Raw genomic sequence first — 23,738 nt, forward strand, 5'->3', positions numbered from 1 at the left:
GTACATGAGTCCTGCCTTTTTCTTTTGTAAAAGATATTTGTGCGCAAACAGCTTAAGTTCATAGGAAGAAATTAGGTTCAGATATGTTTGAGTGCACATCTTAAAATGGAAAAAGGACAAGCATGTAATAGAAATATTAATTCTTTATAATACAGTATTGCTCTAAAAACAGATGGCAAAAAGCTATAAACTGTACTGGTCTTTGGCGTCTGGAGAGGGGAAGGGGGAACTTAGTATCTGAAAGTTTAAAAACTCAATTTGATCGTCATAAAAAACATTGGAAGAGACAAATGGCTTTATACATACTGCTTGACTAAAAACTGTTCTAAGCAAAGCAAGGCCAGCAATCCCAACAGATGTTACAGTTCTGCTACTCAGAACAAGATCCAAGAACAGTGGCAAAGGGCTCCAGGTCATGACCATCTGGGCACAAGAAGCACCTTCTTTTCCACATTTGTTTTAATTGATGGGTCATCCTTTGTAGTTGCAGAAAGGCAGGAAGAGAAAATATGAAGCAGGGAAACTGTCCTGCTCTATGGAGGCACCAAGTCAGGGCCAAGGCCAAAAGGAAGGGCAAGTGGGTGAGGCCAGTCAATCACTAATCAGGGCTTGTTCTAATAAACAATAGCAAATACTGGTGATTAAAAATGCAAAGAAAGTCCAATGAAAGGATAACTGCTCCTCTAGCAAAGCAGGAAAGTCTGGAACTGCAGCATTAATACATTCCTTCTAGTTGAATATTGATAGTTATAACTTGTTCAGCTAAAGTAGCGTAAGGGATTGAAATGATTTGTGCAAAGTTATTTGCCACATTTCTGAATTATAGCACTATGATTTTCTTTATTTCATTTTATTCCACCCTGTATCCATGCTGGGGAAAAAAATCATTTTGTTAAGTTAAGTGGTTAAGGCATTTTGACAAAAAAAAGAAGAATGTTTTAAGAAAAATCAAGATGCCAATTTCACAAAAAGTAATTTAAACAGCTTCCAAATGATTCTGCCCATTCTCATGGTAAATGAAATGCCTGTTAAAAGTAGGATGCATTGAAATAGTGACATGTACATGGTACATGTCACATAATTATAAATAAAAGCTTGACGTAATTATGCAAATATACAGTACAACCACAAAAAATATTTAAAACAGGCTGAGGTAACCTCAATCTTACAGTTTTAACACAACAAACCTGGTAGTAAAAAAACCCTTTCATCTTAAAAAGGTTGCTTTACTGGCCAAGCTCAGAATCTAAACATCCACATTACCCAACTGCTATATAAAACATGGCTTTTCATTTCTAAGTACTTTTCTACTAGCAAAAAAGTTATGAAAAACTGACCAATATATATCTTTATAGCGATTGGTTTTTACATGAGCTTAAAAAAGGAGGGAGGAGATTGCAGCTACTGAAGAATAAACTAGATCGAGTGGATGTAAATGAAAGGAAATGCTATATTGCAAAATGGCTATTAGATACCTGTAAACATCATTAAAGTTCATTCTGGAAATCCTGTACACCAAGCTACTAAAATGTAAATGTTGCTCATTCAGCGTTTTGCATGTGTGCAACTTCAATTGCTGTGGGAGCACAAGCAGAAGTACATACATTGAAACACCATCAAATTCCTCAAACCCAAAAGAGAAGACTATCCACTTTAATGCCTCTATCATTCCTAGCTACCTATGGCATACAAAGCAAGATCAGATGATTCGTGCTCAGGCAGCATGCCATTCCAAACTCTCAACACCCTGGCTTCTTCAAACTTTAGTGCAACTGAAATATCTTTAGAAAATCTTTTTCTCTAAAAGAAAGATCCAGCCAGCACAGGGCTCCTTGCAAATAAATGATATGCCAAATTTCCATCTGCACGATAACAGGCACCTTCACACATACACACACACACACTCTCTCTCTCTCATAGACACACAATACTTTTCATGAACTAATCTTGTGTTTCAAATTAGTAACAGACAAAAACTCCTGCGCTAAACCATATATATCTTGAGGCTCACTGCACTTGGAAGCCTCCAGAGAATTCATATCGACACAAATCTCAACTATCGTTTTAACAAACTATGCTAGTTACGGAACGATTTGTGACCTCTCAAATTAAAAATGGGCTTTTTTCTAACAAAACAATTTTGTTTGTCCTCATGGAGGTTTTCTATCAGTGTCAAACTGCACATCTAGTTCTGAATTATGAATAGCCAATTCTACTTATTTCTTTCAGAGCCATAATCATGATTCATAACCATAATCACACACACCCTCCCCACTATGAAGTAATTACTACTAAAGTTTGAAAAGACAAGCTTCAAGTATTGAAATTCTTCATTTCTTGCTGGCAGATGCACCCCAGTGTACTCCAGTAGTGGTTCATGACAGAGACCTCGACTGCGTTTTAAAACAGGCAATGGACGTAACATGTAAGAGCCACTGAGATCAGCTGCAGAGAAAGGCATCCTGCCAGCAGGAAAAAGTCCGTGTGAAGTAGGGAACGGCAGGAAACACTCAAGTCAGTTGTCAAAAGTTTATGCTGTCAGCCAGTCAGTCTGTATATTCAGCTACTATTGAAAGGAGGACGGTGATGTCATCTGGTTTTCCACCTGCAAAGCAAGACATTGACATATTTTCATTGGGAGAAAATAGCCAAGGAACTGGGGAAAGTGGGCACCCTTCCCTGGTTCCCTTCTCAATTCTAATTTCCTCTGAAACCACATCATTTACAATAATTTTCACTTTTTGTTCTAGATAGATCGCTTTGATACCATTTAAAAAATCCTGACCTATCCCCATACTCTCTAAATTACGTAACATAAAACTCCAAGAAACATTGTCAAAGGCTTTCTCTGCATCAATAAACATTAACATTGATTTACACCTCTTTCTTGCTTCTAACTTTTCCAAAATGTCCACAACATTTCTAATGTTGTCTTTCATAGGTCTTCCAGGCAGAAATCCTGGAATATACTCAGATAAAACCTTTAACCTGTTGGCCAATATATTTGCAAAAATTTTATAATCCACATTGAGTAGGGAGATTGGTCTGTAGTTTTTAACGTTGGATCTATCCAGATCCTGTTTAGGAATCAGAGTAATATAAGCTTGCTACCAGGTTTCAAAGAAACTGCCATTAAAAGCAGGTCACAAAGCAGAGCAGAGGGCAAGCACTTTCCAGCAAACCCAACACATACCGTATTTTTCGCTCTATAAGACGCACCAGACCACAAGACGCACCTAGTTTTTGGTGGAGGAAAACAAGAAAAAAAATCTGAATCTCAGAAGCCAGAACAGCAAGAGGGATCGCTGTGCAGTGAAAGCAGCAATCCCTCTTGCTGTTCTGGCTTCTGGGATAGCTGCACATCCTGCATTTGCTCCATAAGACGCACACACATTTCCCCTTACTTTTTAGGAGGGAAAAAGTGAGTCTTATAGAGCAAAAAATACGGTACGTCTGGCAGACATAGAATCATAGAGATTCATCTAGTCTAACCCCCTGCAATGCAGGAATCTCAACTAAAGCATCCACAACAGATGGCCATCTAACCTCTGCTTTAAAACCTCCAACGAAGGAGAGTTGACCACCTTCCATATTCCAGATACACTTAGTACCATAAGTTAAGAGCCACGAGTTCCAACGGGTGCCCTGTTGCTATCCAGGGAAATCTAAAAGCTGATGCTCTAAATAGAAATGTTTGTGCTTGCCTTCGACATACTTCACTGAATCGTGCCGGAAAATTTAAAAAACCCTTTTCCCCCTGGACTGCAGTATAGCTGGCTTATATGCAGTAGTTATGGAAAATAATCAGGTTTGTTAAGTATGCAAAGTGGCTTGCATGATGAAAACCGAAATTATTCAGCAAGTCAGCAGCAAACCTGGGAACAGGTCATCTCACTCTTTGTAAAACACCACCCCAATTACTAGCCAGTCTCTCATTCTAGTACAAAGTCTTCTTGCCAGTTCAGAATTTGGAACAAATGCTAGCCTGCAGAGTCATTGTTAAGCTTCCCACACGAAAATGGTAAAACTTACCTCTTACATTCAATCCATTATCACAAGCAAACTGTGCAAAGGGAGACATGTAATTTGGGTCATACGCCAGTTCATGAGCTTGCTCGGCAATACTTCTTGCTGTCTGTTGTATACTTTCGTAATTTGAATTCTGAATCAATTGTATGAGAGAAATAATAATGCTATTTTTTTTACCAAGGTTACACATTTCATATGCCACAAATAAGTGCACATAATAGAAGAATATTGTTTACTCCCTTATTCCAAGTTACATATTAACAGTGGCTAACCCAAAAGGATCTGTTTTGAGTTAAAGACGAATATATTTAAGTATGCCATGTATGGAAATACATCTTCCTACTCTCCACAGCAGCACAAGTTTTGGGAAGCTGCACTTGACTTGAAGAGCATATCTGAAGCCCTCTGCTTTCAGAGGGTGCTGGTATCTGGCTGGCTGGAAATCACAGCTTGCCCCTGACTTCAACTCATCTAACTTTTACTCAGTTTTTATCTGACTCCTTACTGCATAGGCAAACACCAAGAAATAGCTAAACTGTGGGGGAGACGGGACCAAAACCAAACAGCAGAATTCAAGACTGATTAATAATTTCTTCCCAAATTTGCTTTCCTCAGTCTTAATTCCTTTGAAATGCTGAGCTTAACAAGAGAAAGCCATCACTGACGATTTCAACAGAAGTTGCCGTTCTGACTCCATAGGGATTAATGCCGGGAACCCTATCTGTAGGGCATAGTACAGGAGCCAAATTTAAGGTTGCCTGTGGGTGGCACTCAATACCACATGAACCCACACATCCACAAGGGCAATAGCATGTTATCTCCGGCAAATGCATTCCTAACCCTTCCCATCAGCACCAGAGGACTTAGATAAGCAAAGAAAGCCACTACAAATGGAACAGTATTTTCGGAAAGGAGGAGGAGGAAGAAGAAACAACTTCCCTTGGAGACCCATTTGGCACAGCTTGTCTTCCTTAGCAGACATGGCCAATGGAGGAGACCAAACTCAAACCAGGCTGGGATCAAACAGGCCCTTTGGGAGAGTGTGGCTGAAAAGGAGGAGCCTCCTCCACCTCATCAGTCTAACTCAACTAAGGAGATTTCCCTTTTACAGTGGTACCTTGGGTTACAAACTTAATTTGTTCCGGAGATCCATTCTTAACCTGAAACCGTTCTTAACTTGAGGCGCGCTTTTGTTAATGGGGCCTCCTCCTGTTGCCACCGCGCCGTCGGTGCACAATTTCCATTCTCATCCTGGGGCAAATTTTGTAACCCGAGGTACTACTAGTTAGCAGAGTTTGTAACCCGAGATACCACTGTAGTCCAATTTCAAATGAGTCATTTTTAGCAACTACTTTTCGAAGATTTTTGGGAGTGTCTGGGAAGTTCAATATTAAAACATTTTCCGGAATCAAGCTTTCTGAAACATATCCTTTCTGATTAACTGAAATTGCAAAAGGTGGGGAGCACCTTCTAAATAGCCTCCATTTTTTCCTGCTCTCCACCTCTCTTCCCTACTGTCTCCCCAATCCAGATCAAAATATCTGGAGCTGAAGCTCTGAGGCCAGCAGGAGGACCTATGGGAAAGTGGTGGCTGTGTCAGTTCCCCTGTGTCAGTTCCGCTGCGCCTCTCTTTGAGACTTCCTCTGCCCCCACTGACGTCCTCTTAAGGCTCCAGGGAGGGTCTCATCATGAGCCACGAGGGCTCTCCTGCTCTCTCACCATTTCCATGTTTAAATTAAATGATTTAATTATTTTCCAGTGTCATGCATATACACATTCACGCATAAGTGCAGGACATTGTATTTAACTCTCATGCATTCAAAATTCAGCTTATTGGAGGGGCACTCTGGTAATCAGAGTTCCACCATCATCAGAAAGACAGCCAGTCTGTTTCATTTCCTACATAAATGATGTAGCGAGGGGCAGATCTGCTACAAAACTAATTAAGCTTAAGCTTCAGGGTCTCTAATCTTGAAGGGGCCCCAGAAGCGATTTTAGTCCACCTTGCTTAAAAACTTTGGGTCAAGTAGACTAACATAATATGCAAATAGTTACATGAACTCGTCTCTTTTTAAATATTTCACCCAACTCTATGCATACTGCTTACCTTTAGCTTCTTAAGCTCCTGTAGGATCATGTAGTCAGGCATGTTGTCAAAAAGCCCATCTGTGGCTGTCAGAATGATGTCTCCTAGCTGGACATCAAACGTAGTACTGTCCGCAGCATCTGGGCTGTGAAAACAACGATCACAAATAGCTACATATATTTGAATGGCTCCCACATCAGAGTTTAGTTTAATCTGTAAAATGGGGAGAACACTACATTCAGCTTACCTGAAATAGCTATTGTGATGATGTTTAAGCACTAGTGGGGCAACCCTATTTATCCGGCTTTGCTTTCTTAAATCACTATTACACAAACTTTCATTTCACGAGCAAAGAATTTGCACTGCTGAACAAGCTGCTCATTAGACACAACAGACTGGGACTCTTGTGACTGATAGTTTGAAGAGGTAAAAGGAACCTTACACAGTAAAGGAGCATGGGATAGATCCCATGATCTCTCCCCTGCACTAGTATTTTTGAGTGACTCCTGCTTTGACCTGTGCACTTGCAGTGCAGTGCTGGTGGGAAGGGAGTAATCTTGCTTCAAGTCCTTTGCTAAGGTACCCTTTTTAAGCCGCTAGTTCCCATTGAACAGAATGTGCTTTTCCAACACTCCCATCGTGGACCTTGGTGTTCTGCCAAATGGGAGTTTTGCTCATTTTGATTGGGCACAGCACACGGCTGGAAGCTTTTAACCGTACTGAAATACAAGCTGCAGTCACATGCTTCCCTCTCTGTTCTTCAAGCATTTGCTACCTCACTGCCAGAGTATGCAAAATTAGCAGATTCCCAATCCAAGTCCCAAGAGTGAGAAGGAGGTCCCCGAAATGAACAGGACAGCATGACAGCATTTGCATGCTGGGCGAACACAGAGCTATTTTGGACACAAGTGAATGCACTCAGTGGGACAAGGCTTTTTCCACATCTCCATTCGAATCTTGCTGCAAGTGCAGAGCAGCCACAAAGAACGAACTTTTAGCACCCATTCCAGGAATTCAACTTGGAAGAGCAGCTTGATTCACTCTTAAGCCAAATTCACTCTTATAGCCAAAAAAAAATTTCCAACGGCAAGACATAAAACAGTAGTATTCCTTGGCAAACAAGTCAGGAGGAGGGAAATTTTAAAATGTGGCATTTGAGGCCCTGGCAAATGTGGCCACACATGAAAGTCAAACTGAAGCAGGGATCTGGAGGCATAAAAGGAACCTAACACCACACCCTAGCCATCTTTATGCCAAAGCTCTGTTTTGTAAAGTGGAGTTTTGTAACATGCAACTATCAGAGAGATGAGGAATACTCCATACATAACCCTTGCACAGCCTCATGCAAGGAGGAGACACCTTTGCCTCTAATGATCACTGTAAATGAGTGTAGCCAGGCTAGTGAGAGGAGAAAAGCCCCTTTAGGGCAACCATAAAACCCCTGAGCAGAAAAAGACCATCTCCCATACTTCTCCTTTGTTTGGAAAAAGGGAGTTACACATTCTGGGACATGGGGTGTGAGCACACCTTCCCCTCACAATTCACTGGGGATGCACCCAACATAATTGTTTTGTGGAATTTAGATCTGATTTAGATCTCATACTTAAAAATCTCACCTGTCACTGAAGACGACCCCTTCAGCTTCAGGTGGTGCTATTGACAGCTGGAACGGAGTGTTGAAGTAGTGCTGTTGTTCATCAGATCGGTGTACTACCTCTCCACCTCTGACTACCAAAAAGCCTGAGTCCCCCAAGTTTGCTGTATGTAAACGATGACTTGTCCGATCCAGAACTACAATGCAAGCTGTGCTGCTCCCTGGAAATAAAATTAAATATTTTTTAGATAATGACATATAAATGCAGCTGCTTTTACTTTAAGTGGGGTCCACTGGCTGCAGGAAGGACAAGAACCTGAGAGAGATAAACTACATGGAAATGAGCTGAACAGAATTTCTATTGTTTTCCAACTACTGCGAGAAGCTATTTCTAATTAGCAGAAACAGACTTCCAGTGCTGTTCTCTTGGTAAGTCAACACAGCTCTTCTTAAAGGTAGCACATCAGACCTCTAAAAGCAATGCCATCATTATTCTGAAACTTAATAAGCAGCTATTTGGATTCTTACCAACTCTAAGCACTTTCTTCAACCAAGATTTGTGGAGGTAGACATGTTACATGCATTCATTTCAGCAGACCCCCAAAGAAGTGCTGAGGAGGTTGGACAGCAGTTAGCAGCACTAGGAAAACATGTACTCTACTATCTCATCACTGGTCCATTGAATACATGTGAGCAACTGACACATTGGCTCTTATATTGGCATTCATAACAAGGAATGCTTAACAAAGCATTCAAGATAAGGGGGAAATTTACAGCAGTTAAAAGAAGGAAGAAAATCTAGAAGTGTTGGATAAGGAGTCAGGCTGATCAGAAATGCACTGCAACTAGAAATTCAAGTGCCAAACATGGAGCTGATGTGCTCTTGTGAACTGAGAAGGTCAAGATGAATGGGACAGGCACTCACAGCACGAGGCCACCTTGGCAACATTCAGTTAAGTCAGGACTTTTCCACAAAACTAGTTATGATGTAAGTTGAAACTGGAGCTCATTTAAGCAGTTCCAGCAACGTCTGAACTGAAGGGAAAATGCTGCAGCCAATGCCTGTTCTTTAGGTGTGTAATGAAAAAGGGATGACTCTTCCTGAGCTCAGCAGAGGCTAGCTAAATATAGCTTACATACTTACAGAGACCTCTTGGCAGAGCAGCTGAGGTCAGGTGAGAAGCATGTGCGGTGCGAAAAGTAACTTGCACTTAGTGTGCTAAAGGTTGTCCGTTTCCATTAGTGTGGCTGGTTCTCAACACAGCAAAATCCTGCTCCTTCAAGACCCCCAACATCACTCCCTCTAACATCAAACTCGCCCCCTTAAGTGCTCACAGGGCTGTGGGTGAAATGGGGCTATTGAGGAACAAGAAAGAGGTGTCAGCATGCCATAGGGATCTTCCAAGGTACTTTTTTTTTTTTGGACTCCTGACCATTAGGTCCAGTCGTCGCCGACTCTGGGGTTGCGGCGCTCATCTCGCTTTATTGGCCGAGGGAGCCGGCGTACAGCTTCCGGGTCATGTGGCCAGCATGACTAAGCCGCTTCTGGCGAACCAGAGCAGCACACGGAAATGCTGTTTACCTTCCCACCGGAGCGGTACCTATTTATCTACTTGCACTTTGACGTGCTTTCGAACTCCTAGGTTGGCAGGAACAGGGACCGAGCAACGGGAGCTCACCCCGTCGCGGGGATTCGAACCACCGACCTTCTGATCGGCAAGTCCTAGGCTCTGCGGTTTAACCCACAGTGCCACCCGTGTCCCTTCCAAGGTACACAGAAGTACAAATAATCTTTAGGAGAAACTACCTATGGGGCAACAGCCCCCCCAAAAAGCCTGCTGAATGAGGACGGGGTGTGCTCAGTGATCACAGTTTCTTGGGGGGCGAGAGTAGAGAGTGGGGTCATTGGGTTATCTGGAAGACCTGGCTGATTGGCTGGCAGGAACAGTAAACTGGCACATTCCACACTGCAATGTTCTGTTGCAAGACCCACTTGCGTTCATGAGTTCAAGAGAGTGGCATGAATGTAAAATGTAAACAGCAATTTTATTTTTTAACTTATATTTTTTTTAAAAAATTATAGACCGCAATCTCAAAAAATAAAATGAAAGCAACTGATAATAAAATAAAATAGACATGAATTAGCCATTGTGGAAAGATGGCTAATTGCCTCCTTAAGGCTGGAGAAATAGAAAAGTTTTCAGCAGGTGTTTAAAGTTAAAGCACATACTGCAAATACCCACCGCTAGACTTCTCTTAAACTGACACCCAGCTGGAATGTATTCCCAGTGGGGAAGTTAAATCTGAAACCAATAACGGCAACTCCATATTGCTTTTAGACAACCAAAAATAAAAGGTAGGAGCAACAAAGTACAAGTGATGCATCATCCTGCAAAAAGAAGGGCTCAGATTCGAAGGAGAATGGGACTTCAACTGAAAGCGTTGGCAGTTTATTTTCCTAAATAAACATATATCTGCCTGCATCAGCAACCAGTTCTGAAAGAGCAGGAATGCCATCAAAGTGTTTTTGTTTGCTTGCTTATTTAATGCGGTACCAAACCATGGTCACTTCCCCTTTGTGGCCAAATGCCACAAAACTCTTTATTTTAGAAGCATTTGTTGGAAGATGGCATGTGTCGTGAGAGTCTTACAAGACGGCTTGCCTCGGCCAGGGGTACCCAACGTGATGCCCTTCACTTGTTCTTGTACTACCACACTCATAATCCCTGAGAATTGGATATGCTGGCTGGGGCTGATGGAAGCTGTAGTCCAATAACATCTGGAGGGTCACTGGTTCCCCACTCCTGACCTAGGCCAAACAAGGAGTTCCTGTCAGGAGGTGATAACTGAAGAACTTCCCAGCTTAACTACTGGACAGCGCTATAGGTATGGCTGGCTAAGAATACACCCCAGTGGACTGATGTGAGAAAGAGGAGAGACCGTTTATGCTTACCAAGCAAAGGGACTTTGTTCTGCAGCAGCTCACAGTAGCTCGTGGTGAGAATCCCCACAGGATTGCTTGGTATAAACCGTCCTTCCTTGACCAAGCGTTCACAAGTGCGCATGAGAGTCCCTGAGAACTGAGAAGGGTCAACACCGTAGTCCCGCCAGCCTCCAACACCATCTGCAACCCCTAAAAAAGAAAATATATATACACACATATTATGAATACATTCCTCAGCATTAATGAAGATGAAATTTACATTAAACATGCAAAGCTGGTGAGGTTTAATTAAATATTCTCCATATCTGCTAATATTTCTAAAGAAGACTTTCTAAACTAATCACTTTCCTAATTCAATATGCCATGCAGAAAGCACAGAGGTATATAATCACTTCTGATTGCTGAAAGCCCAAAATAAGGGCTTATTATGCAACTAGCTTAAGACAGACAGGGGAGGGGGAAGTTATGCAGAAGTCAACAGGACCAAGGACGGTCACCTTTACTTCCTTTCTGGTATTATTCAGGGGTAGTTTCTTCATCTCTAAATGGGCCAACACTCTCATGTGAAGGAGCACCCTAGATCTGCATAACGGAACAGTGATCTGCCAGTTTTAACCAAAAGTGATTGTGCCCCTTTGGATGCATTAAGAAACTCAGGGCATAGATAGGATTACCTCTGAACAGAATCAATTATGAGCTGGTGGTCACCTATATTTCTTGAAGATGAGCACCTCACCTCATCTTAACCAGTTTCAGCACCAAAATGTAAGCAAAAGGGAAAAGAACGGGTTAGGCAGGCTAGCTGCAGTGATACAGTTTTAGTCATGAATTCACATGCACATTTCAACTTCAGCTGATTTTGAGCCTGAGGAGATGCTAACACTATTTGAGATATCAAACATGAGCCAGCCACGTAACCATGAACATAGGCAGGAGAGAAGAATGGTGCATTTCTACACATTTACCAGGAGAAAGTGGTCGGCTGATCAGCTAGTAAAGCTATGGGCTCCCAGAATGGTTGGACAGTGTGGAGCCCATTTCTCTCAAACATTGTTATCCAACACCATCAGGCATCAAGATCAAGAATGGCCCTTTGCCGTAAACTTTCTGCAGTAGTTTTGCAGTTGCAGAAGGGTTTGAAGGGTAAAGTAATAAGAGGCAAAGTCGTTTAGCAAAAGCAAAGTCCTGAGAATTTTGCCATGGTCAAATAAGAGTAAGAAATATTTTCAGGGGTACTGCTGAGTATCTACAGCCTCTACACACACAACACACACATACAACACTCTCTCTCTCTAATAACATTCAACTTATTTGGTTCAGAAACTCTCTTCAGCCTGCTAATGTCAACATTTGGTATTTTATGGAATGCATGAAGCTCATGTTAAATGATTCAGGATGCAGTGTGAGTCACTGTCTCAACTATCAGGGAGTGAGTCAAAGGAAGATAAATCTCACAGAATTGAAGGGTTGGGACGGCTCCCAAGGGTCACCTAGTCCAACCCTCTGCAATGCAGCAATCTTTTTACCCAACGTGTGGTATGAACCTATGACTCTGAGATTAAGAGTCTCATGCTCTACCTACTGAGCTATCTCTGCTGCCCAAGGCTGCAAGCCTCTATCCTAGAATTGAAAACACATGAATAAAAATGTGCTAATCTGTAAAATGTCCTTCACTTAGGATGCCAGCTGAACTGGAGATTTTACAGCTGACCTTGGCATGAACTATGTTATCTGTCGGCATGTTACCGCCAGACTCTGAACAGACTATCAGCATTAATCAGATTTCTCCCCAAAATAGTCCATAACCTTTTAGAACCATTTTTAAAGGATTTGTATTTTTTAAAAAAAAACACACACCCAAACAATACAATACCAGAAGGCAAGCATTATGACCACCTCCCTCTTGTAACACCACAAGGAGTACAAAGCACAACTTGGATACCATAACCCTGAATACCAAAGAACACCCTTCCTTTCTTCTTTAGGAAATGCACATGAATCCTCTAAACCAGTGGTTCCCAATTAGCAAAGTATTGGCAATGACTGTTTGGAGTCATGCACGACCATGCGTGTGCACTTTGCTGCACACCCGGAAGTGGTAGAAAAAGTGGGCGAAACGGCGAGCTTATATGTGCTCCACCATTGTACACACATGACCTGGAACGCAACCCCCACAGAAATCAGGGGTTGCCTATACTACACCCTGTTTTTAAAAAACAAGCCATGGCCCCTCTGCTTTTGAAAATGTTGGTATCTCTATGGTAGTTTTTATGTGAATGGTGCCACAGACCTCCTGGGTCAGTTATGGTGGCCTCTTGGAGTCCACAGACCACCATTTGGGAACCACTGCTCTAAGCAATATGTTAAAAGTTAATATTAGATTAACCATTTGATTTCTCTATCAGTGGTTTAAAAAATCAGTGTCCCCATCTGATTAATTGATTTGGGGTGGGGATCAGGAATTTTCTTATATGCCTACATTAGATATGAAAGGGTCATTTGACAGAACGTGGGCAAGTTCATTGCAGGTCTTGCAGCTTAAACACAATGGGCCTTGATTGGTAAGCCATACAAGAAGCAGAAACACACAACTACAAGTAAATTGAAAGTGTGCCTGTGCATAAGCCTCTGGAGACTGCAATCGTGCCAGCACATTAGCTAAAGAAAACATATTTGAGCAACCTTGTATGTATGCCTTGCGGTTGCCTCATCAACTTCCCCTTCCTCTAAATGCTGCTTAACATTTGATCAGTCTTCCCACAACGTCTGGACAAGCATCCTAGAATTCCATCACCCCCAGACTCCTCAGTTCTGAAACCCAGCAAGTCACTCTCAGCATCAAGTCAGAAAGTGTTGAACAGTGTATTCTGCAGAGACAGTCAGCTGGGAGACCAGGAATCCCAACCTGCACTCTTTATAGATCACCAACTCAGCCACAACACACTGTAAAAGAAGTGCCTTCATGCATGTACAAAAAGGCAACTCCTACTTCCCCAACTGTTCAAGTCTTCTATAACTTCCCATGCTCAAGGTCAACCCCGAGGCCTGTACTTTGTTGCATTGGAAATATTAAGTTATGTTACTGTAATTTTGTTAGTTTACCTTATGATAAAATTGTTCAGTTGTTTATTGGTCTTGTTTATATGATTTTGTAAAGTTTGTATATTATTTTTAATAATATTTTTCTCCTGTTTCCTTTTATTAATTTCGTTCCTGCTTTGGGATTGAGGACATTCAATGAAAAGCATTGTAACTAATTAATACAATAAAGTTCTCTTTGGATATCATAGAAAAGAGACTTACATCTGTTCCTGTTTTCAGAACTGGGCATCAAAGGGGATTTGGGGACTGGGTAGGGCCAAAATGTTTAGTTTACAGTTAAAGATCAATTTTAAAAACTTCTGATCGACTAAATGATTCACCTGATTTAAAAATTAAAGACCTGCTTCATGGTTAACTGTTAAGTATTGGAGGGAGGAAAAAACCTACAGAGGGCAAACTCCATCTTAAAAGAGGCATTCCAGTTCCTTCTCTCTTATGTAGGAAAGAACATGTCTTATCAAAGATTATGCCTGTGCATCTAAAAACAAAGCAGACTTAGGTCAGAACTCTTCATTTTACACTTAGGCAAATTCAGTCCATTAATCAACTAAGATTTCTGTAATTGGGCAACAGACCTAGCTTTATTCACTGTGTTGAAATCACCAGCAGTAGCATCATTTCATCAGAACTAACCAAGGACAGTTCCACAGGAACAGTGTCCGTATAAATTCCCTGGCTGTATGGTGTATCAATATATTTTCCTTCTTGCACTAAAAAACTAGTTTGATTAAAAACTAATGGAAACCCATGGCCACAAAAAAATTCTCAAATATCTGAAGCATGGGATTTAAAGACTGAACATGGCTGGATAAGTTAACCCTATTTATTTCATAAAATCTATACACCATTTGATTGTAAAAAAGAGAAAGAAATCCTTCAAAGCAGTTTACAAAATTTAGTTTATTTGTATATCACTGAACATACTAAATTAACCTTTGTTTCTGTTAGTCAGTTCTTTACCATAACTCTTAACCACTCTGATTCTCTGCTTCCTTGGTGAGGGCAGAAAGACATCATTCCACCAGCATTGGTAAGCAGTACAGTTACACAGTTCTTCTGACTATATGGAGGACAGTCCCCAGAGTTACTGCCTGGTTACATGCTGTGCATGCATCACTTACAGATACTCAAGGAAGCAAGCACAAAATCAAATGGTAGTTGAGGTAGCAGTGAACTTCTTTGTAGGCTATAGGGGAGGGCAGGTGTATGCTGTGCTGGCAGCAAGCAGGGCATTTCTGGTACAACCACTTATTCAAACTCCAGAGGATCAGATCCAAGTTTTACTTTCCCACTTGCACAAACTATTCTAAAAGATGCAGTTTTATTTTGGCCAACAACAAACCACACCTTTGGCCAAAAACAGTTACAAGCAGGCAGTTACAAGAATTCCTTCACCTGTCAGTGATCAGAGACCAAAACACCTGTGTGCTGCCCTCTACACCAGCTAAAGACATTTACTTGTAAGTGTTAAATCTTAAGATACTAGAAAACATGGCCATGCCAAAAGCATTTTTTTTAACTAAAAATGCAAGTAATATTGCAAAACGTCCACCGCCTGCATTCTTCCCTCCTGAAGTGGCCACCTTAGGACATTCTGCATTAGTTCCTTGTGTGTGCCTTTCTTTACTCTGTCTACCCATCCAGCATTCTCAAAGCAGAATAATTATGCAATAGCATGGTTCAAATGAGATCCCTGGATGCAAGCCTCTTTTTATGCTAACAAAATAATCCCTTAGCTCATCACCTACCATTTTCACAGACTGTCCTTCAGCCTAAACTGGGATTACACTGGTGAATATTTTTTTCCACTAAGCAGAGTTGTTTTGGTTATGCTTTGGAGGAGCTGTCTTTCCAAGGAGGAGATTTGAGTTATAAGAAGAATTAAGACTGATAGATGCCTTGAGGGGGGATGAAATTAATAAGAACCTCAGCATCATTCATATTGAGAGACCGACAGAACAATTTCAATCCCTGTTTTGGATAGGGCAGGGAAGCTCTGCTGGTGAACAACATCCCAATGCACAAGCCTAAAAGGTGGGTGGGTGGAAGTTACTGCTAGCAGGATCCCTGCCAGGAATAGTCAAAACAGTATGTTGTTGGGGTGCAGCTGGGCCGACAGGATTAGCTGACCCTCCTGCCACCCACAAGATGGCAAAGGCCACTTTGCTATGTCAGCTTGAGGGCTGATGCAGCAAAACTGCATTTTCCCCACCCCTTACCTTTCCAGTGCAAGGAGCAAGGCTGTGGATGCAGCAATGGCTATCTATCTGCCAAGAGCTTGGAATGCTTCTGAGCCTGCAGTCCTATACTCAGTTACTTGGGAGTAGGCGCCATTTAGTTTAATGAGGCTTGCTTCTGAGTAGCTATGACTGCAAACTTGACTGCAAGATAGAACAAGCTTGTTTTCCCCTGCTCCGGAGGGTAGTTACAAGAAAGGAGATTCTGACCAAACATCAGGAAGCCCTTTCTGATGGCAAGAGCAGTTTGATAGGGCAACACACTCCCCACAAGAGGTGGTGGACTCCACCTTGGTGTCACGGACTGGCTGGATGCCGAGGAGTGGTGGGAAGTATACAGGCTGGGGGAACCCAAAGGGTATCCCCAGGGAAAGAAGGCTCAGAGACAGGGAAGTGGTGGAGGGACAACAATGAGTGGACAGAGGGAGAAGAAGGAGCAGACCGGGAGGAGGAAGAGGAAACAGAAGAGGCAACAGGCCCTCCTACTGCAGCCAGATACCCACCCCCCTTATCTCCTAGAATATGCAGAGAAATGAAACATGCAGAGCAGAGATTGGTTGTGTGTAGTTTGCAACTGCTTGGGAAAGACCCTGAAAAAGAGGAGCCTTAGAAAGTGATGGGAAGATGGAGGCCTGTAGTCCTCACAGCTGCCTCATTGGGGCAAGATTTAGTGGTCAGTTGCTGGGATCACTAGGCCTGTGCTGTTTTGAATCCTTGAATAAAGAGTGAACTTCAATAACAGTGTCTTTTATTGCTGACCTATGCTTGGAGATTTTTAAGCAGAGGTTGGCGGACCACCTGCCATGTATGATCTAGTTGAGATTCCTCTATTGTGTGGGGTTGGGCTAGATGATCCTAACTCTACAATTCTATGATCTTCCAAGAAATATTTGAAATGTCTTTGATTTCATATTTATCTATTGCTTTTCAACAGTACCGTTGAACAGTACTTATTAAAATGATTAAAAGGTTTGGAATGCCATCTCTCATAAAACGCCCAGCCTAGGATTTGTCAACAGTGTAAGAGCCAAAAAGGAAAACCCAAGCAATGTGTGCCTGTCTGTACGCTGTTAACTCTGGCCAAATTGCACAGAAACCCAGGACCTGGTGTTCTGACAAACCTGCAAGTCTCTAGTTTCAGTATTTTATTTTATAAAAAACCCACACATTTTCCTTGTGGCTGCAGAAAACAGCTTGGAAACACAGGAATCTACAGAAAGCTTCCTGTAATCCTCGCTTCAATCTCCCAAGCTCTTTCCTCACCCTAGCAATGTACTCCTTACGAAGTATCTATGACAATCTAATTGAAGAATAAACGATCCAAATTATCCCCATATATGTAAACATGCTTGATGCATTTTCAGTGTGGCTTTTGCTTCATTGTAAACTGCTGTCGACTACTATCCCAAACAAGGTGCTAAGGAAGGGAATAAGGAGGATCCTTCAACTTCTGCAACAAAATCATGTTTCGTGCTCTTTTTACGTAAGCCTTTCAGAGTTAAAATTTTCATCACCACAGACCCTGATCTCTCCTGAATTCCTATGGAGGATCTTTTACAATAACTGCCATGAAAGGAAAGCTAGCGAAGCAGTTACAGGTGAAAGGACAGAACATGTACAGTAACCAATAGCTGGCACCAAACCTTCATACCCCAGGCAGCCAAGGCACTGGTATCTGCAGGAAGTCGCCATGTAGCCCCAGAAAATATTAGCGTTTATAAAGATAGTGTACTGCAAGTGTTCAAAGCACTTCTTCACAACTTCTCTATTAATGTAGGAATTTCAGCAGAATGTCAACTGCTGACAACCCCTTCCCTTTTACAAGAAAGGCCATTATTACCTTTCCCACAATGCAGTAGAGTGCCTGAAGCTGGGCAAATATTTTGCCTTAATCCACTTGCTAAGATAGTACAATAGGTGAGATTTGAAGTGAGGGCTTCCTGGCTCACAGCTGACACAGTTGCTGTGAGCCCCCTTGATTGCAACAGTGCACAGGACAGCAGCAGTAACCACGGAGCTGCAAAGGATGTGGCTATTGGTCATAATAGCTCCAGTATCAGATGCAGTATGTCTCTGAATACCAACCGCTGCGAATCATAAGCAGAAAGAGACAGGTCTTTGGTCTGATTCAGCAGGGCTGCTCTTCAGATCTAGTAATTGCACAACAGAAAAAGGCCATGTGTAGGGGTGTGTTTTTTTAAAACTGTGGTCAAACAGGGACTTGGAAGTTGGGCAGATTCCAAGTGCTCTTGCAAATTTTTTTCCCACTGGATGGGAGCAGCTCATGTGGCTACTCCACACCCACACCCAGCCCACAAAGACTCTCAAAACTGAAGGCAGAGATCTTCTTGGCATGCTTATATCCGCGAATGAGTAATATATAAAGCTAATCTGGACCGAATGAAAAGTGAAACACATTTAAAACTCATTCTTTGGCTAAATCATTCTACACCGTTATTTATATAAAAAAATTTAATTGTGCCAAGCTCATCTGCATTTTATTTTATAGGTTATATAAAATTAATTAAGATAATCCAGAACAGTGAAGCTGCATAAGTGTCTGAAGACATTTGAAATTTAGAACAAAAGATGCAGGCAGAGCACAGGACACCAAGCAGAGAAAAGCTAACATGGTTACCAAGCATGCAGGGAAAGAAGGGCAAACTGAGGGAAAGAAGGGCAAAATATCCAATTATATAGCCTAATAAAAGTATCTTTTAAAAAAAATTAAAATGGAGAACTAAGAACAAAGAGAAAATTTTATTTCATCCACTGTGGATTGGGCTAAGGAACCAATAGAAAAATGACATCAAGAGGTTAATCTTTGTCGCCAGCAAGCCTGAGTTCACCTATAGCTCCTTCTCCAGGAAAGAGTCTGGAACCTGTGTATTTTCATGGGCCAGAAGAGACGGAACACAGAGAGCGCACACAAAAACACAAACACACACAAAAATGTGTGGTGGATTTCAACTGTAAGCTGCTTTAAGGAGTCAGTCTGAACTGACTGAAGAGGGCATAAACACCTAAATCAAAATTAAGTGGGGGGCTGTTAGAACAGTCATCCAAAGAATACTAAGCCACAAAAATCACTTTCTGAAGAATTAGGAAAAAATTACAATGGAGAAAACTACATATGACACATTGAACTCTTTGGAGGAAAAGTGGGATATAAATGTAATACATAAAATAAAATCTGCTTGCTGTAACAGTAATAAAGTACAGGAAACAAAGTATTTAAAAATGAAAATAACAAGGATTTAATCCCTGCATCACTTCAGTGACACTACAAGGCTGCTTACATAGGACTACTGCAACATAATGACACAGCATCATCAAATCCTGCCATACAATTCACTGTAATCCAACCAAAATAAGGGCCAGAGGAAAAAATGCCCAGCTATACTATTAAAGAGCAATGCAGAACCAAGGAAACTCCAATCAGTCTTTCATTTGATAGAAATCCATCACTGCCTCCCTTTCCATTAACAGTGCAAGAAATTCTATTGACAGAAAGGAAGAACTCTACTGACCTTCCCTTCAACATGGATCATATGCTAGATAAGACACTTGAACAGCCAAACTGCATTGTGGGTTATGGCCTAAGAACAAAGATGAACTGCGCTGCAAGACCAAGGTTGATATATTTTTCTTTGTCCTCCATATACAGAACTACAGCATGGGCATCTGACAAGATTCTTTTAAATGTACTATTCAAAACATTGTTTCAAAGCCAACTAACATTTTTTAAAAAAATAAATCACTCATTACAACAGATATGAAGCTACCATGGCAACACCAAGTTTCACTAACATAATATGTTTAGACACAAGAGCAATCTTCAACTCTAAATAAGCCATGCACCAAGGAGTGTTTAGCAATCTACATTCATATTGCTGCTGCTCAGCAAGCAAAAGGGCATTTGAGAAGTAACATCCCCCACAAAGGGCCTGCACTCAGGAGGTTTCCCCCTTTTGCTCCTGTGACATCTGACACAGCACAGCTGCACTGCACTGAAGATCTGCAGGGAGCTCTGAAACCACAGGAAAGTGGGTGTGGGGAGTGAAGCTTGACATCTGAAACCGCTTTCAATGTCACTTTGCTTTTCACCTGACAAGGACACAAGGTGCGCTAAAGACAGGAAGTGTTTGCTTCCCACAGCTTGTTTCATTTGCAGGGTTAGAAGGGAGGGGGGACACCTTAAGAGTTTAAGTTCAAGCTATTTAAAAAGATGGGGAAACCTAAAATGCTTTTTTAAAAAAGTAGCAGCCACCTTGGAACTGCAGGGGAGCTATTAGGGACAGGTCCTGATGAGCAAAGCAACACAGCAACCCACACAGGAACTTAGACTGGGCAAGATCAGTTCTGGAGCCCCCCACAATCATGGAGTCTACTTCACTGTCTCCCTGGCACACTTTGCTCTCAGACAGCAGCCTGCAGATATGCAATTATAAGGCCTTTTCAAATACTACCTAGGGGTGCTATTTTAGAACATTCAAACATGAGGAGGAAGACAGGCAAGTCAGAAAAACACAAAGACCAGCCTCAGCCATCACTCACCTAGAACATCTGCAGATCGGTGCCGGGCCACAAAGCAGGCGTCATCCCCGTAGCACATGCCTTTCTTCAAGATGCCCTTGCGGAAGTCCTTGCCAAAGCCACAGCTGGCAGTCACCAGGCTGTAATCTCGAGAGTCTGTTTGAGAAAGGCCACCTAGGACTGCCCGGGCTACCAGTCTGCCATAGGAGAGGACTGAGAACATGGTGTGCGGAGCCCAGCAGCCGACCGCCTGCAAGGAGGGAAACCGTGGGCAGATGTGCCACCGGAGCCAACGTAGTCCGCTCTGAACTAGGGCCACCCCAAGACCCAGGGTTCCCAGTGGGGACCCCTCCAAAAAGTGGGGGGCCCTTGTTTGAACTCTTCTCTGACAAAAGGTTATTTCAACCTTGAAATAGAGCCCTTTCCTTTTCGTGTGTGTGTGTGTATATATATATATATTTATTTATGTGTGTGTATAGATAGATATTGATATAGATATATAGATGTTCTATACCTATATTCAGTCTCCACCACTTTTACCCACCCTCTCCAAAAAAAAACAACTCAGCTCTTAGGTCTCTTTCTGGAAGAGGCCTCTATACTAACTACATTACCTATCCTTCCCACCCAAATGAGAGATAAAAGACAGAAGCAATGCCTTAAGTTTCAAGACGGCTCCAGGCTGAGGCCGCTTTTTCCTTCCTGTGAGCACGCTTAGGTCCCCGTGACCTGCGTTCCTCCTAAACGGGACCCCTTCTCCCCCTGGTGCACATTTCCCGAGGCCCTCCAAGTGCGTCAAAGTTCACCGGCGGGAGTTCCAGCTCCTCCTCGGAATAAGGCCCTAGCCTAAAGGCCAGGGGTCAAGGACCCCACCCCCTGCCCCTCCTCCTCCCCACGAGGCTCGCTTCAGAACTACAATAAAACACGGGCGAGGGAGTCAGCCCCCCACTGAAAGGAGCCCCTCTTCAGACCGGAATGGGGCTCTGAGGTGGGGGCGCTCAGCCCCCCCTCCCCGAAAAGAGACCGCCAATTTCTCCTCAGTTAAGGGCCTCCCTTCTGACGAGGGAGGGCGGCCCCCCTGAGGGAGGGGGATGCCCGGCGCCCCTCAGAGCGACGACCCCCGTTCCCAGCCCCTCTTTCTCTTCAGGAGGCGCCCGAAAATGACAGAAAGAAGTGCCGGCCTCCCCCCTCCCGGGAGGGCCCTGGACCCCCACCTCAGGCTGAGGCGCCTGGGCGCGAGGCGGCCCCTGAGGTCGGGGGCTGGGCTCTGCCCACAGCCGCTCTTGGCCTCCCTTCTTCTTCTTCTTCCTCGGTCGCCGGCTCCCCTTGCCCTCCTCGTCCTCCTTTCCCCCTTCACAGCCGGCGGCGTGTCTCCCGCGTCCGGCAGCCGGGCTCTCCAGCCGCCATCTTCCGCCCCGTCGCGTGCTTCGGGCCCGCGTTCCGCCGGCGGCTCCTCAAGGAGAGAGAAAGGGAGGGAGGGAGGGAGGGGGGAAAGGGAGGGAGACGCGCGAGGTCAGCCCCGCCTCTTCGCCGGCGAGGAGAAAGAGAGGCGGGGCGGAGAGGGTGGGTGGGTGGGAAAACCCCTCTGAGCTCCCTCACATCCGGGCCTCCGGCGCCAGCCCAGCCCCGCCATTGGCTGCGCGGCTTTGCCCTCATTTGCATAGCCCGCCCCTCCCTCCGTTCGCCGCTCGCGAAGGTCAGCTGCGCGCAAGTGCGCTTGCGCGGGAAGGAGGGGGACGGACGTTGTGGCGTCCTACCGTTCGGAGCCTGGACTGCGACTCCCGGCATGCAGCGCGCTCCCCCAAAGCGGTTGTTCTGCTACTCTATGGCCGGCGCCGGGCGAGCGCGGCATTGCCGGGAATTGTAGTTCTTGGCCCTACAAGACCATGTGCGGCTCTTCCTAGGTAGTTTCCCTTCCCGCTCGCTCTCTTGTAGAAGCAAAAGGGGGCTGAGCAGCAGAGGGCCGGGTGGCAGCCCCCCTCGGAGACAGACCCTCCCCCTGCTGGGGCCTTCACGTTTTCGTTATTCGTTTCCTTTGTTTTCTAGTGAGGAGGACTATTGTGACGCCTCTTCCGAGGTGCCGCCATGCAAATCCCCGCAGAAGACGCTCCTGCGAGCCTCACTGCAAGGTCACAAAAGGGCAACGGCGGCGTCACGGCGTGGAGGGGGAGGGCGTGGAGGAAGTGTTCGCAGATTCCCAGATCCACAACCAGATCCCTCCTTCCTTCCCTGGACGGATTGTCCAGACACGTGAAACCCTTCAGACGGCTGCAGAAAAAGGGGGGGGGGAGCAACGGAGGCGGGTTTAGCCTGGAATAAGCCCCACAGTGAAGGTTTTGTTGTTGTTTAGTCGTTTAGTCGTCTCCGACTCTTCGTGACCCCCTGGACCAGAGAACGCCAGGCACCTCTGTCCTCCACTGCCTCCCGCAGTTTGGTCAAACTCGTGCTGGTAACCTCGAAAACACTATCCAACCATCTCGTCCTCTGTCGTCCCCTTCTCCTTGTGCCCTCCATCTTTCCCAGCATCACGGTCTTTTCCAGGGAGTCTTCTCTTCTCATGAGGTGGCCAAAGTATTAGAGCCTCAGCTTCAGGATCTGTCCTTCCAGTGAGCACTCAGGGCTGATTTCCTTCAGAATGGAGAGGTTTGATCTTCTTGCAGTCCATGGGACTCTCCAGAGTCTCCTCCAGCACCAGAATTCAAAAGCATCAATTCTTCGGCGATCAGCCTTCTTGATGGTCCAGCTCTCACATCCATACATCACTACTGGGAAAACCATAGCTTTAACTATACGAACCTTTGTTGGCAAGGTGATGTCTCTACTTCTCAAGATGCTATCTAGACCTGTCATTGCCCTTCTCCCAAGAAGCAAGCGTCTTTTAATTTCGTGGCTGCTGTCACCATCTGCAGTGATCATGGAGCCCAAGAAAGTAAAATCTCTCACCGCCTCCATTTCCTCCCCTTCTATTTGCCAGGAGGTGATGGGACCAGTGGCCATGATCTTCGTTTATTTTATGTTGAGCTTCAGACCATATTTTGCGCTCTCCACTTTCACCCTCATTAAAAGGTTCTTTAATTCCTCCTCACTTTCTGCCATCAAGGTTGTGTCATCTCCATATCTGAGGTTGTTGATATTTCTTCCGGCAATTCCGGCTAGGGATTCATCCAGCCCAGCCTTTCGCATGATGAATTCTGCATATAAGTTAAATAA

General features: G+C 43.8%; 1 protein-coding gene across 1 annotated transcript; it reads right to left on the reverse strand.

Annotated features, from left to right (window-relative positions):
- Positions 1 to 2,312: 2,312 nt before the first annotated feature.
- PPTC7 (protein phosphatase targeting COQ7) lies at positions 2,313 to 22,331 on the reverse strand. Its single transcript, XM_081922995.1, has 8 exons — positions 22,286 to 22,331; positions 21,743 to 21,981; positions 20,550 to 20,778; positions 10,663 to 10,842; positions 7,732 to 7,930; positions 6,137 to 6,260; positions 4,033 to 4,162; positions 2,313 to 2,605 (listed from the first exon to the last, which is right to left on the reverse strand). The coding sequence occupies exons 1-8, from the start codon at positions 22,314 to 22,316 to the stop codon at positions 2,547 to 2,549; spliced, it is 1,191 nt and encodes a 396-aa protein (XP_081779121.1). The 5' UTR covers positions 22,317 to 22,331; the 3' UTR covers positions 2,313 to 2,546.
- Positions 22,332 to 23,738: the final 1,407 nt, after the last annotated feature.

Source organism: Podarcis melisellensis, assembly GCF_964234715.1.
Source record: "Podarcis melisellensis genome assembly, chromosome: 8".
In the NCBI taxonomy this organism is placed as follows: domain Eukaryota; kingdom Metazoa; phylum Chordata; class Lepidosauria; order Squamata; family Lacertidae; genus Podarcis; species Podarcis melisellensis.

Coding starts and splice junctions, on each gene's coding strand:
- PPTC7 (XM_081922995.1), bottom strand. CDS start 22,316: ATGCCGGGAGTCGCAGTCCAGGCTCCGAACG. Junction 20,779..21,742: donor CCCAGGCGCCTCAGCCTGAG/GTGGGGGTCCAG, acceptor CCCTCCTTGCAG/GCGGTCGGCTGCTGGGCTCC. Junction 2,606..4,032: donor TAATGGATTGAATGTAAGAG/GTAAGTTTTACC, acceptor CTTGCTTTGCAG/GTGGAAAACCAGATGACATC.